The sequence below is a fragment of the Pristis pectinata genome, chromosome 2 (assembly GCF_009764475.1).
Source record: "Pristis pectinata isolate sPriPec2 chromosome 2, sPriPec2.1.pri, whole genome shotgun sequence".
In the NCBI taxonomy this organism is placed as follows: Eukaryota; Metazoa; Chordata; class Chondrichthyes; order Rhinopristiformes; family Pristidae; genus Pristis; species Pristis pectinata.
The window spans coordinates 120764809-120781271 of NC_067406.1; the positions used below are offsets into that span (position 1 = coordinate 120764809).

The following is a 16463-nucleotide window of genomic DNA, read 5'->3' on the forward strand; positions in this document are numbered from 1 at the left end:
AATCAATCTCATTTAGTTGCTGCTGTCATAATCACTCATTGTAAGTATTACTGTAAGATAATTGAGGGTCATAAATATTGAGAAAATTTTCCCCTTATCAGAGGGATAAGTTTAAGATAGGGGGTAGGAGATTTGGAGGGGATTTGAGGAAGATTTTCACACATAGTGATTAAAACCTGGAATTTGCTGATAGAGCAGTTGGTGGATGCAGGTACTCTCACACATTTAGATAGGCACTTGAAATGCCAAGGCATAGAAGGTTACTTGTTAAGCACTGTAAGTTGGGCTTACTATAGATACGCTCGATGGCTGACCCAGCACTAAGCCGTATGACCTGCTTCTGTGCTGGATGATTCTATGACTCTTAATGCCCCATAAACCACTCATCTAAACTTTCCTTTTCTATATCCCATCTTGGATCACGTTCTGTATCCCCATTTTATGCAACCTTGCTAGCCTCCCTATGTACCTTGTATGAATTTCTTAGCGTCATCTTTAAATCACACACATGATTGCAATAAGATTATGGGCTGCTTTATTCAAATCTGTATTACTTCACAATATACATTTTCAAATAGCACTAGGCTGAATGTAAACTTTTCAAAGTACAGTGTTTTATATCTTGTGTATTGAATTATCATGTTTTGCTCTTAGATTAATGTGCACCAAATTACTCTGCCATGTACCGTAAATCACTCATAAATTTGGCAAAGCCAAAGAAAATATGGTATTGAGACTACTTAAAAAAAAAATGGCATTTGTAATGCAATTTCAGACAAATGGAATGACGTAAAGTTAAAGCCCAGGGAGAAAAATCACTTGGCAATAGTGTTTGAAAAAGTAAAGAGAAAATCTTGCCTGGTATTCTGCCCTCCTAAAATTGTGCCTATCCTGGGAATTGCTGGTGCACATTTTGTTCCCTGAAAGCTGTGATCCTTGTTTTTTCTGCATTGTGCAACGTGGTCAGATTTAAGCTTTTGTCTAGTCATCCTGAATGATAGGCCTGAGGCCCAGATATTTGAGGGAATGCTGCTTTTTTTTAACGATACTTTTCTGACTGGCTAATGTCCATCTAGAAGGCTATTAGACTGGAAAGCATTTGAGTCAGGGCATTTAATGTCATCCTATAGTTTTTATTTAATGAATCATAGTCCTTTCGATAACTCTCTTATAAAGCAAATAAAAGACCAATAATTCTGTTGTATTGATTTAGCTTTGTGATTTATTACTTATTTGATGTATTGTACTCCACAAATATGACAGTGTACATTTTAATTTGTTTGTTACAACCAGATAGAATCAATAAACACCACTTGGGTGTATTTACATCTTTCAATGGAATGATAACCTTTTGTGCCAACAAGGAGGATATTTGTAGTTGATTAACATTAAGAGTGGCAAGACTGGAAGTTCTATGCAGCCTCTGTTTAAATCCAGTTTATTTATTTGCGATGCTAGCATCATTGTTTGTTTTCTGCAACCTAGAAACTTCAAATGGTAATAAATTTTCTCTTGTTACTGAAATCTCCTAGGCATTTTTGAAAAGATTGCGGCAAGGCATGTCCATTTGTTAGAAGGCAATAGTTTTATTATAAGTTTTTTGAGAAGTCTTTGTGGTGTAGAATTGACAATGAAATCTATAGTTTTAAAAATCTGTAGAAGCTGAAAGTCTAAGGTATTGAAACCTGGTTGTGCTTTTCTTATTCATATTATATCTTCAATTATACCTCTATTATAAAGTAGTTTAAAACAGCAGGTTTAAGAAAGAACTGGGCAGGAATCTTAAAAAGTAGCTCATACTGGCTAGTTCATTGGCTTTAATACAAATCAATGTTTGAAGCTAAGAAATTTTTTAAAATAGATATGCATGCTACAAAGTAGTTTGATGAAAAATTAAAAGCTGGATTTGCTGATATCCTTTTAAAATACTACGATCCTTGTGTTCTGATCTCGGATTTTATGAAAACTTGTGAAATAGAATTTTGCAAACATTTAGGCCACAAATTTGAAATTTGGTCTATCAAGTAAGAAATAAACATCGTATTTCTGTTTTGCCATTTTACTTCAGGAAGTAACTGGTGCAAGATTAAAGAGAGATTTTTGCATCCTGAAAATGAAATGATTTCCATTAGCTATAATTATAGGTTTAACTGGTATAAAGCAATCTGCTTTGAGAATCATTATTTCTTTTAAATTTTAAATTTTTAAAAAAATTTTTACTTACAGCGTGGTAACAGGACCTTTTTGGCCCAACGAGTCCGCATCACCCATTTTACACCCCAAATTAACCTACCCGTACGTCTTTAGAATGTGGGAGGAAACCAGAGCACCCGGAGGAAACCCACGCAGACACGGGAGAATGTACAAACTCCTTACAGACAGCAACGGGAATCGAACCCCGATTGCTGGCGCTGTAATAGTGTCGCGCTAACAGCTATGCTACCGTGCCATATTTATACTGTTGCAGAATTTTGACACTATTTACTGGAAGGTTTGATCTTCATTCTAGAATAAATTACAATTGGGAGGTAAAATATAGATGTGAATATAATGAAGTCAATCTTTAACAGAAGCACAGAAATCTATATCATTCATGTTCTTCTTTCACTCTAGTTCTCCCTTAAACCTTTCCCTATTGTTTGTTTCCACACCAATCATTCATTACCCTCTTAATAAGTTGCTTAAATCTGAACTGCCTTTGTGTCCCTATATTCTAAATTTCTAGCTAGTTTGTTTTTGGAAATCTCCAGACAGGTGTGTTTTTTTTTGCCCTATCCTCTGAATAAAATTAAAACCTCCCCCAAATCCTCTGCAGTTCTTGAACCACCCTTCCTCATGCTTTAAACTGGGTACATTGTAGTTCTGCTATAATGTGAATGCCATAAGGCGAATAAGATATAATGCAATTGATAAATTGGGGAACACTATTTGTATTACACTGGCTGAATTGCTTATAATGTAGTTTTGATTGGGGAAAAAAGAACCACTTAAGAGTTCCTTTGGAAACTGACAAGTAAAAACAATGCTGGGGGAGAGAGGGGTAACTTGTTTACATGTAAACCTCCCACACCTTTATCTGTCAAGTTCCTGTAGGTAAAATAACTTTGAAAATCTGAAACTCTAGCCCCTAACCCCCTTTTTTAGTCATTGACGCAATTGTTTTTATAATGTGAAGTCTCATAGGAATGCAGCTATTGTGTTAGAGCAGAACTATTTGTACTGGTTTGTTTTCCCATTTTACAGGTGACCCCTGCATTACAGCTGTTCGGGTAACAAAGATTCGCCCTTGCACAAATCACCAAAATTTGAGAAACGGAATAAAATTGGCTCTTCGAGAATTAATTTGGGGGAGGGGGAGTAAATAAATAATTTTCAAATCATTTTTTGACACTTGCATAGACATAGCTTTACATTACGGAAAACTTCCTTGGAAAGCAGCGCCCCCACTCCACTACCACCCCCACTGCCTCATCTAAAATGCAGAGTTATCTACCAAATTTTGTTTGGCTATTAATTTGAGTCCCCAGTGTAGTTTCATGTGTTAGTATTTTTAGCCAGGGAAGTAGGTAGGTCATTTTCATTCAAGTTGTTGCTTCAAAACCTTGAATTCTGTTCTGGAATGTAGAAATCCTTTACAAAATAAATTAATTTATTTTCAGAAACTAAGAAATGTTCTTGAATTAAAATAAACAGGAAAAAGGGCTTCTAGTTAATTGCATACTTCTCCTTTTGTGGTGTTTTGAAAACTAAACATTGGAATTAAGTAAATATTACTTCAGCTTCTGACCTTGTATAATCATTGTATCTAGGCCTTGTCATTCAAATTAATTCAAATGTTTAAATGCTCAGCGGAGACTTTTTTTAATTAGTTCAGATCTACACAAATAGGTAAATAACAAAACAAATTAGTTTTGATAACATGTAGAAAACAGGTCACAATTCATCTATTATGATTTGCAGGGCATAGTTCATTAAACTCTATTATTTAATTTCCATTAAACTCAAGTTCTCCATTCATTTCATGTTATAATAGATCAAGTGCTTCTCCAGCAGCAGAAATGGGTGGCTAAAGTTTTACACTTCCCAGAAAACCCAGTACCACAGCTGACAAAAAAAAGTGATCAGGTCGCATGTATGTGCTTACAAAGTTTACAATTTGAGATTACCATTGGCACAGAAATGTATCTTTAAAACTATATATATTTTTGCTTCACTATTGCAGCTTTACACCTGAAACACAATTCGGGGTAGAAAGAGAGACCACATGGAAAAGGTGTTTTAATTTCTGTTTGCAACCTACATACCATTTGGCGTTCTCCTCTCTTGTCCTTTTATATTGAGTTTTTGTATTTTCCAAATTTACATTCACAAAACCAAAGAAATTTCAGTTGAAGTGTGTAACTTACTAATGTTGTGAGGAAAGATTACACATTGTGGAGGCATTTCCCTAATTCAAAAGCATGAACTCTTGATGATTTTGTCATTTTTCATTGTTCAAAGGTTTCAAATATATGGGGAGTGATTTCAATTTTTTTGCTATTTAGCAATTGGCTCAATAGTGATATGTACTTATTTTCATGTTCTTTCCCTCTTATTTGCACTCCTGCTGTGCAATATGGGAAGAAAACTTGATTTGGCATATTTTGGTTTATAATCGATTCATCCAAAGCATGTATGAGTAAACAATTCTTTTTCTGTGATGTGATAGGTGATTTACTATTAACAGATTTGTTTTTGAATTTTGACTGATGATTAATTATTTTTCAAAGCAATAACTAACAGGTTTGTGTAAAAGGTTGTGGAGTTGATGTGTATGTGGACAAGCTTTGGGGAACGTGCTTAATAGTAAATTTTGTAGGGTTAAAGATGTAGCAATGATATGAGTTTGAAATTGGCTAAGAGACAAAGCAGAGTGGTGATGTGTTTATCAGACTGCAGAAAAGTATTATAGTGGTCCTTGCACACCCTCAGTCATTGTTAGGACCACCACTTGTCTCATTGATCTATATTTATCTGGACAAATAAAGGAGGGTAAATTTCAAAGTGTACCGATGCACAAGCAGAAAATCTCGTAAATGCTGATGCTCATGGAACACTTCAGAAATGGATTAATAAAACTTAAGAATCTGAAGTGATCAGGTAGACCAATTCTAAAGGGGGTCCAGTAACTCTATTAATCATTTAAGGCTACTATTAACTTGGATATTTCTTAGTTTGTTTTATCACATTCAATTTTATCAAAGGGTGTTGGTTTTGTCAGTTGTGATGAAAGGTCATCAACTTGAAACAGATCTTCTCTGCCTGACTCTTCACACATGCACTAGTCCTTAAAGATGGCAGGTTCAGTGGCTAAAGGTGGAGGCACTTTCCTAAAACAAGAATGTTCTGCCAAATCTTTATCATTGGTTAGGTCACAACTGGAGTATTGTCTGATTCTGAGCTGTACGATGAGGAGGACGTCAATCCTGTGGACAGGGTGCAGTTTCCAAATGTCAATAGGCAAATTGCAATTTGTAGGCAAACATTTGCATTTATACATACTTGAAAGCTGAGTTCCAAGGTATCATTGACTTGTTTTCTGGAGTATGAGTGGATGGACCTTTTAACATCCACGAGTCAGGCGTCCACCACTAATTTGCTCCCTCTGCACTGCCCTCCTATAATAAAGGTTAAAGGCTTAAATGTTGAACATTGGTAAATATTGTTCACACCATATCTCAGAAGGTACCTCATAGTAAAAGCAGACATCGTTGCTGTTAATGTGCCTGCACAACCTTTGGTCATTTGAGGAAAAGGATGTTTGAAGGTCAAGATATCAGACCCGGCACAAAATTCTTGATTTACCAGCAGCTGTGATTCCTGCCTTCTAGATGCCTCTGAAACCTGGACTGCTTGCAGAAGATGCCTAAAGTCCCTAGAAAGACACTACCAACTTCACAAAATCTTCCAAATCCAATGGGAGGAAAAGTGAACTAACATCAGCATTCTATGTCAGTCTAACATCCCAGAACATAGAACAGTATAACATAGGAATAGGCCCTCTGGCCCACAATGTCTGTGCTGGCCACAATGCCAATTTAGGCTTAAGAATTGAATCTCTAGTTGCACCTATTTGGCAAGCCAAGTCTTACATGTTCCCAGCACCAGATTTCTAGAACAGGAACATAATCCCAAACTCTGGAGAGAGGAAATGATTCAAGGAGTGTTTAAAGTGGCCTTGTGGAAAAAATGCATCCATAGATCCCTGAAAGTTGCCTCACAGGTGGATAGGGTAGTTAAGAAAGCTTATGGGGTGTTAGCTTTCATAAGTCCCTCATCGAGTTTAAGAGCCGCAAGATAATGATTAAGCTCTACAAAACTCTGGTTAGACCACACTTGGAGTACTGTGTCCAGTTCTGGTCACCTCATTATAGGAAGGACGTGGAAGCGTTGGAAAGGGTGCAGAGGAGATTTACCAGGATGCTGCCTGGTTTAGAGAGGATGCATTATGAGGAGAGACGAAGGGAGCTAGGGCTTTACTCTTTAGAGAGAAGGAGGATGAGAGGAGACATGATGGAGGTGTACAAAATATTAAGAGGAATAGATAGAGTGGACAGCCAGTGCCTCTTTCCCAGGGCACCAATGCTCAATACAAGAGGGCATGGCTTTAAAGTAATGGGTGGGAAGTTCAAGGGAGATATCAGAGGGAGGTTTTCTACCCAGAGAGTGGTTGGTGCATGGAATGCGCTGCCTGGGGCGGTGGTGGAGGCAGGTACATTGCTCAAATTCAAGAGATTACTAGGTAAGCATATGTAGGAATTTAAAATAGAGGGATATGAGGTAGGAAGGGGTTAGATAGTCTTGGGTGAGGTTTAAAGGTTGGCACAATATTGTGGGCCGAAGGGCCTGTATTGTGCTGTACTGTTCTATGTTCTATATCCACTGACTCCTGGGAACCTCTGGCCCACGACCATTCAAAGTGGAGAAGGAGCATTCGGGATGTTGTTGAAAACCTTTGAGTCCATGCATTGTGAATAAATAAAAGCCCAGTGTGAGTGGTAGAAAGAGCACACTACCTCACAAATGACCCACTCACTCATGATGTCAGGTGCTGCTTACCTCATCTGTGGAAGAGTCTGTATTTCATACTTTGCCCTTTCAATCACCTCAGAACCAGAATAAAAGCAAGCATCCTTTAATCTTAGGGGACTGTTTTATCTGAAAACTAGGAAACAAAAAGGAAAACTAAGTTTTTCACTTATTTTAGTCCAAATTATTAGTTATTTGAAGTATTTTTCTGTCAATGTTTGAAAAATTATTTGTATTTTTTACTGGAAAATTTAAAACCTGTTAAATTCAATGACAGCTTTTGCCAGAATACTAAATTCTGTCCCCAGCTTCAAAACCTATTATTTAGAGGCCTCAAAGTTATGCTGCCTGGGACCTAGCTGCTGTTTGGACCTTATTGCTAGAGTTAAGGATCCAGTGGGCTAGAGAGAGAGATCCCCTCTGCATGTGGCCGAAGTAAGTGTTTGTGTGCAGAGACCAATGGCAGTTCTAAGGCATCAGACCCGGTGGAGCATAATCCAGCCCATTCTTTTTATGAGTTAGTTGTATTTCAAATATGTTGCCTGGAAACTGAGAAGCAAAATGAAAAGTGACAATCAAAAGAGAATTGGATATAAATTTGAAAGAGATTTGCAGTACTGATCAGAAAGGGGGAAGTTGTGAAGAGCTGCCACAGGCACAAAAATGCAGATGGCTCTGGTTAATAAAATATTAAATGACATGGAGCAAAGATAGGAATATGGCATTAGGTCACTGAACACTTATTGAAATGTTGAACAGGCTTGATGGTTGAAATTATCCTTTTTTGTTTTGTATCCTTGTGCAGGATTTAATGAAATCTTGCCAAATTGCAACAGTAGAATATTTGATTTTATATGTTGCCTTCAAAATATTGATGGTAATCTGCACTAAATCCCCAAATTCATTAAAATTGGACCTAAATACCATTCTTTTTGTTTAACAAATTTAGTATTAATTCAAGAAACATGCAAGTCAACATTGTTGATGGCTCTCTGCAGGCAAGGATTTAAATGTGTTCTACGAAGTTTTATGTGAACATCTTGTACACATCCTGGATCAGAGCGTACTTTCAAGTTGGAGCATGTAAACACTTTCTCAGGTTTTTGGCCCAATTTGTGTTACAACATCTCATTGTAGTTGGATTCTTCAGCAATATAATCATCACTATGTGTGGTTGAAGCTTCAGATTTAGCAATGGTGATTATCTTTTTGGGAATCAGAACTTTGTTCAAATGTAAGTTTCTCTAATAGTTCTTCAGGAGGCTTATTATTTGACTGACAAATTTGTTGTAGTTGTTTATGTATAACAATGCTGTCTCTAGTAACTAGCTGCAGTGACAGCAGTGTTATAATATGAAGAAATCCATCATTTGCAGGAACATTTGTGCTATTGTTTTTATGTGATGGTCCCAATGTCTATCTGCAGTTGCAGTGGTTTTTACTTTCTTGGGATCTGGGCATCACTGGCAAAGCCAGCATTTTACTGCCTATTCCTAATGGTCTTTGAGATGAAGGACTGGTGATGTACTTCCAAGTGAAAATGGTGTGCAGCATAGAGGAAGACCTTCAAATGATGCTGTTTCCTTGCACCTGCTGCCCTTGTCATCAATGATAGATGTAACATGTTTGGGAGATTTAACTGCAGCACGTTTTGTAAGTCATACACTTTGCAACCACTGTGTGCTTAGTGGTAGAGGGTATGATTGTCTAGCATAATAAATAGTGTGCCAATCAAGCTAGCTGCTGTGACCAGGATGCTGTGAAGCTTCTTGACAGTTGGAGCTGCACACATCCAGACCAGTAGAGGGTACTCCATCACACTCTTGACTTTTGACTTGTAGATGATGGAAAATCTTCAGTGTAAAGAGAGGGTCATTTGCCGAACAATACCCAGTCTCTGGCCTGCTCCTTGACCCATGATTTTTATGTGTCTACTCCAGTTGAATTTTTAGTCAATGCTGGTCCTCTGATGTCGATGATAGGCACTAGGTATTGGGTTAGACTCTCTTGATGGGGATGGTCATTAGTTGGCACTACTGTGGCACAAATTTACAAGATCTTGAGCATGTGAAAACATTGGAAATGCCAGGTTAGAGAAGAACAAAATCCATTTAGTTTACATTCTTCTATCCTGACAGTCATAAGACACAAACTATAATATGGCTAATAACTATTTGCTGTCATGTTTCCATCATTTAAATCCAGATATCAGGCAAGGGGAAGCTGACAGTGATGAAAAGCTTTGGAAACAAATTCAGAGATGCCAGTTTTGGCGAAACTTGCCTTGTAAAATACCCAAGTAAGCATAAGAGAGAGATGGAAAAGTAGATTTTGATAAAAGGAAGTACATAAAATGATACTCAGAGGGAATTGAAAAGTCAGTTAACGTGAGATTGAGGAGAGGTGTTGTCTGGGATTGAGCATACATACCTGTTGATACTTGGTGTGCGTGCAGATAATCTCTAGGTACCTGCTGATGTAACTTTCCTATGCAGCTACCTCTTCTCAATCAGGTAATCACTGAGGTTAATGAATTTTCTTCCTGCATTCAGTCGTAAGATATTAATTTCATAAGCTGTTAGCACCCAGAGGTCTAGATAAAACTAAGTAGCAGTTTGAAATTTCATTGTACAGTTAAGTTACTTCTCTATAATAGTGTGTACTCGTACATCATTTGATATGTTATTAGACTACCATTATACAAGCTTTTGTTGTCTGCTTGTGGCTAAACCTAATGTGCATCACATCTCTATTACAACATCAAGCTATCTTCTAGTTGATGTGACATGTGTTTATATAATGTCTTGCATATAGTGTTGAGTAGTTAACCACATTATCTTAGAAAATGCAGGAGGATTTCTTTAGGGCCTTATTGGAACTAGGTGTGATTTTTTTTCAGTTTAGGGAGTTAGATATTTATGACTTATGACAGCATCACAGAATGTCACTCAAGTAGGTTTGGATGAAAAGAGATTGTTTTGAAAGAGAATAAGAAACATTTGATTGCCTTCCACTGTGGTTGGTAACTAAGAAACCAAGCTGAAGGACTGCAGTCTTAAGGATAGCATCAAAATGAATGGTTGAGGAAGGGTGAAAGCAAGATAAATTTAAAAGCCAAAGGCATTCAGTATGGTGCCACATAACAGGCTACTGCACAAAATAAGAGCGTGTATATTGGGTCTTTTGGTCTGACAGAAAACAGAGTTGGGATAAATGGGTTATTTTTAGATAACTGTGATTGTTGCTGTAACCAGTGGGTGCCATGGGGAATTATAGCTGGGGTCTTAAGTGGGATTAGTACTGATAGGCTTTACAGTTGCATGGACAACATGGGCCAAAAGGGCCTGTTTCTATGCTATACAATTCCATGATTTTATGATTAACCATTTATAGTTTACATAAAGCCAAATTTGCCGATGATGCAAAGATTAGCTGATTATGAGAAGGGATTCGCAAAGGGATTGGTGGATGGGTTCAGTGAGCGAGCAAGAAGTTTGCAGATGGAGTGTAATGTGGGAAAATATGTGGTTATTCACTTGGGAAGGAAGAATAAATAGAGCAAATTATTATCTGAAGAGACAAACTATAAAATGTTGTGGTGCGAAAGGATCTCGGGGTCCTATGCATGAAACAAAGGGTTGCTGTGCATGACTTTATTGAATGTTGGAGTTAGATCAAGGAGCCAGTTGGCTTGCTACTGCTTTTTCTTATGTTCTAGAGGAGTGCATGAGGAAGCAGTTTCGAATAGAATAAGTTAAGAGCGGAATAACTGCTCATGTTTCAGTACAGTGGGATTCAGCATGCTTAACTTTGTCATTTGTTTACTAACTGTATCTAAAGCCGTGTCTTGAGTTATTAGCTTTACATTGACAGTAATAAATTATGATAAAGCTACATTTTTTATATTGGAAGATTTTTATTTCTAATTGTAATCTTTCAATTCATTGCAAAAAAAAAGTTGTATTCCACTGAGTCATGGACAGTAACTTGATCGTTTAATTACTGCACTTTGTTTTATACAAAATCAGTACACTTACCTTGAAGTCATATGAAAGAGAATGTTGCATTGTAATTTGATATTTTTAAACTTTGTTAAATTAGATCTGTTATTTGCTTTCAATCTTCTATAATTGTGTATTCCATTCTTCAATAAATAGTAGAATGTTTATTACATAAATAATCATGACAGAATGTTTAGGTGGTGTCTTTGACTGGTATTGGAACATTGGTCAACCAGTTACATTGTGTTGTTTTTCAAAAAAACTTTTTTTCCTAGCTGCATGTGTTGGAAGGTAGTTGTGATAGCAAACTGGCAATTTGTGACAACAATTTTCTTTAAGGTAGAGAAAATATACATTACTGAATGACCAAATAAGGGGTAATGAAGTAAAGCTCCTTGGAATTACAGAGAACTGCAATCTTTGGGGGGGAATTTTTCTCCTAATTTAGCAGGTGAGCCTTCTCCAAAGCCTCTTTCCTTTTAAAGTGAAATGTTGAACAAGTTTAAAATGTGAAAGCTGGAATTTGTTACAATTGTTACATTTTCAAGAAGTATTAATTTGGTATACAACTTCTGTCTTTGGAATACTTATTAAAGACTTATTTTAAAATTTTGTGGTTTTGGAGTGTCTGGGAAAGCTTTAAGGTACTGGGAGGGGAAAAACAGTTTTGATTCTTACAGCTTACCAAGGGTGTGATTTTTTTTCCCCCCCCCCCCCCCCCCCCCCCCCCCCCCCCCTTGCGTCTGAACCTTGAAAGTTGTATGTGACATGAAGCTGTGTTTAAACAGTTCTGATACTTGGGGAATTTGTATAATGGGTATCCAATCCTTTATATTATTTGGATTTCTATATAGTTATAGAGGCATTGTTGATTCCAAAAGTAAAGTGCAATAAGTAAATTGTGCTCCATTGTTGAAGTTCTGCTGTAAATTCATCCTCAAACCACTATATCTTAATTTTTTCACCTTGCCACCTTCCCCTGCTCCCTTGAATGCGTATGCTAGTTCCCTGAACCATGACTCGTGCCTGCAAGCCCAGGTTCTAACCATCCGGGTGGGTAAAGAAATATTCCCCCTCGGTTGGCTATTTGATTTTCTTAATGATTCTTGTATTTGGGTTGAGATCTCTGCTGTATATGTAAATTCTTCTTGTGTTCACTTCCAACCTTTTAACATTTAACCTAGTATCTGGTAATTTATGACGATTCATGGATCTTTGCCTACTTTGTTCCAAGTATCCAGTCCTATTTATGTATCCTAACTTTGGCCTTTTAGGCCATGGGCTCAATTTGGTGTGAGAGTCAAGGAGACTGTGTGCTCTTTGAACCGTGTGGCCTGAAAGGTCACTTTGCCAGCTCACTGCAAAATCTCTCAGAATTGTCCCTGTTAAATGCTTTTTGGGTTGGCTTAAGGGCAGAACACTTGTGAGCAAACATATTCATTACATGTGTTTCAGTTCAAATACCTGCCCATTCCAGGTATCAGTCTAGTAAATCTTCTCTCAAGTACTTCTAATGAATTAACATCCTTTAATATAGAGACCTTTCCTGATTACTTGCTGCAACTGTATGCTATCCTTTTGCAAATCATACATGAGGCAGCCAGCTCTCTGCATCTCGAGTTCTGCAGTAAAATCTTTTTTCAAAAAAAATCCCTGCCGAAATGGACAATTTCAGATTTTCATGCACTATATTTCATTTGGAAGATCTATTTTATGCAATAGCCTTTGATATGCAGCAACATCTGATGCATTCACTAAATTTAGATTTATACATCCACCTGTTCTCCTTTATCTGCAGTACATGTTACTACTTCAAAGAACTCCAATAAATTGATAAAACATGTTTTCCCTTTCGCAAAACCATGTTGACTTTGCCTGATTTACCTTGATTTTTATTCTAAGTGTCCTGCTATATCATCATTAATTTAAACTTCTAACATTTTCTTTAAGGTATTAATTGGCTTGTAGTTTCCTGCTTGCTCTGCCACTTTTCTTTGAATAAAGGGGAGTTATTAGCTATTTTCCAATCTGATGGAACCTTCCCCAAATCTAGGGAATTTTGGTAATTTTAAAATAAATGTAACAATGTTCTCACTAGCCACTTCTTTTAAGATCCTATGAAGAAGTTTATCAAGACCCAAACACCTGTCAACCTGTAGCTGGAATAATTCATCCAGTATCACTTTTCAGTTTCTTCCCAGAAACTCCTTCCCTTCTTCCCCTTCCATTCTCTATTTATATATTTATTTATTTTTGTTACATCTATCTTTATCATTAGTAAACTCTTAAGTGAAAACAGATGCGAACTACTTGTTTAATTCATCTACTACCATCTTCTTCCATGATTGATCCTGATGTGCAGAATCTCTCTTGTATCATTCTAGTCTTTTCCTTCACTGCCTGTTATCGAGAAATTTGACTGCAGTGTTGTCAAAGGTTCTATGGAACTTTAACATCTGTTCTGTTTTCATTTTTATCCCTCCAGCGCTGAGCCCCAAGTGCATACTTTGCCTCATTTAATCTGTTTTTGCTACTTTTAGCTATTGTGCTGCTGTACTACTTTAGATACATATTTTCCCCAGAGTGTAAATTCACCAAATTGTACTTAACTACATTGTAGTTACTTGATGGAGATTGAGGGAAGACTTGGATGAAACTAAAAGAATGAGGTCAAGGTGAAAATGAACTGTAATTAATTGTGCACAGTATAGAGAAATGACTGAAAAGATACAAAAAAACACTTTGTGGAGAGATTTCCTTTAGCAAACAGGTGAATGTGACATGTGAGTTTTCTGACGTTGGTCAAATCCACACAAAAAAAACTCATGCCCTAGGGATGCATTTTAATATATTTTGCTGTGTACAAATTGGCTACAATATTTTCTACAGCACTGACTGCATTTCAAAGTGATTGTTTGCTTGTAAAACTCTGTGCAACATCCTGAAGTGGATATGAAGAGTGTTTTTATAATAAAACTTTTGAAATGATTGATTTTCCATGTTTTGTATTCTGTTCTCTGACTTACCTTGTACGTTTTAATTTCAGAACCCCAAAGCTCAACCAAAGTAATCAAGGCAAGCAAGCCCAAGACAATAAAGAAACCTGGCAAGGTATGTAAAAGAAGCTAATAGATCCTTAAAAGATTGATGTTGTGAATTTAATAATGGGTTTAGTTTATTATAACCACAACTTGTATATTAATAAAATATTTAACCCCTTGTCTGGGTCATTTTTTTCATCTCATTTTGCTCTTCTGGTTCTTTGCTCTTTATCTACCCTTCAAGCTCTTGCATCCAGTATTTTTAACCAGTTTTTTTTAAAAGAAACTTCCTGGCTGAGCCCATTTACAGCCATGCAATTCAGTTCTTTTTCTAATGAAAGGTCTTCCACCTGAAGCATTATCCCGGATTCTCTTTCCTCAGATGATTCCTGATTTTTTTTTTTCCTGAGTGTTTCTAGCTATTTGTTTTTATTTCAGATTTCCAGCATCTGTTCTATTGTTTGATTCACATTTCTTTTATCTGGATTAAACAGAAATATTTCCTTTTAACAACACACTGATTTTTTTTTTGCATTGTTTTCTTGTAGCAGGTTAAATGAGCATAAGGCATCAACAAATTAAAAGTTGTTAAATTAGTAGCCAGGGATCCTGCTTATTACTAACACCTGCTGGAAAGTGTACATTTTGTGGCAATCCCTACAGACTAGGGATTTACACGAGTGATTAATTTCCATTGGTACTGGATAACTTCCAGTACTAAGGAATTTTGCTTGAAAGTGATGAATTCAGAAAGGTCAGATTATAGGTACAGGTTGTAGTGCATGCAATATGTGACAGATGCAATAGTAGTCCGCCCCTTTGAATATTCAATGAAATATTCTGGTGTTTTCCAAAAAAACAAAACAATTTACCACCTGAGTAAGTACTGTTATGAAGACAGCATAGCACTCTGTTTAGCCCTGATTCATCCCAGAGCATGTTGTATGCTTGATGCTGCATTAATGATAATAACTGGATTACTCTAAATAGTAAGGAAACAATAGTAAAGGCATAAAGAAATTGTGGAACTAAACCTTAATCAAGGTTGTCAAAGGGTAGAGGAAGGGACGAAAATGGGTGAAACAGGGCAAGATAGGATTTGGAGATATTCTGATCAGCTGGATTTAGCTGTCAATTTCCCCAGAGAGCACTTACCACGTTTATTTTTGTTTTTCCTCAATCCCTTTTACTTAAAAGTCATCTTGCTTTAGGAGAGGAGAAGACATGAGAGTCAAATACTGCCCTTTTTGTAATTTTCCTCTTGGCCTTTAATGAATTCTTGTTGTGAATTAAACATTTACATTTTTCCTGTCTAATTAGAGTTGTTTGGTAGAGAAGCAGGCCCTTCAGTCCCAACACTGCACCAACCATCAAACATCCATTTATACTAAGCCCACTCCAATCCCCACATTCCCATCCTCTCCAGATTCCACCATTCAAAATGTATACCAGGGCAATTTACAGTGGATGTACCAGGACAATTTACAGAGAACAATTAAGCTACTAACTTGCACGCCTTTGGGATATAGGAGGAAACTGGAGTACTCGGAGGAAACCCATGTGGTCACAGGGTGAAAGTGCAAACTCCACACAGCACCAAAGGTCAAGACTGAAGCTGGGTTACTGGAGATGTCAGGCAGTTGCTGCACTAACTGCTGAGATCACGTAATTGGTCTCTTCCTTGCCTTGAACTATATTTGAAAAGGGACAGTCTATTTAATATTTCGAATTTGCTATGAAAAAATACTCGACCGTTGGAATCACTCATGCAAGGTATCTGTGGACTTGAGATTCTTCCAATCCTTACTCCAAAAGAAAGTCTAGTTGTCTACTGTATTGCCCATGGTCTGTGCCCTCCCAATAAAACTACCAAATTTGTTATCTTTCTAAGTGTATGAACTGTGTCATATTGTTGACAACCATGGAATCTTACAATCATAATGGAGCACTTGTGAATTTGGTGTTACTTGCCATAACTTCAGCTACCTCTTCTGTTTATGCGCTGCTTGCTGTAAAATGCTTTATATTGAGAATGGTGGTCATTGCACAGGGCTATGATCAAACGTTTGAAGGCTTTGCCATGAGTATATTGGAGAAGGAGATGCACATTGACTCGAGTTTGAAGTACATAGTTTGTGTCATGGGACCCCATAGAGATTTAAAGATGAAAACAATTTTCTAGCCAGCTTTGTGAGGAGCAGGGTATATGAGAGATTGGAATGTATGTTCTTGATCCATTTGGAATGTAACATGCTCTCAGTTTTGTTATATTGATAAAAATGGTTTCTTAACAAAATTAATGTTTCAGTGCAGTGCCTTTAACAGAATTTGGTTAACCAGAGCTGGCAAACAT

The 16463-nt window shown here is 37.0% G+C and overlaps 1 protein-coding gene across 11 annotated transcripts in view; it reads left to right on the forward strand.

Moving 5' to 3' along the window:
- Positions 1-16463, forward strand: part of LOC127585445 (la-related protein 1B-like) — a 69129-nt gene that overhangs the window by 13856 nt on the left and 38810 nt on the right. For all 11 annotated transcript variants that reach the window (XM_052042927.1, XM_052042900.1, XM_052042890.1 and 8 more), the window contains one exon: positions 14116-14180. In XM_052042927.1, coding sequence (XP_051898887.1) covers positions 14116-14180 — 65 coding nt within the window. The remainder of the gene's footprint in view (positions 1-14115; positions 14181-16463) is intronic.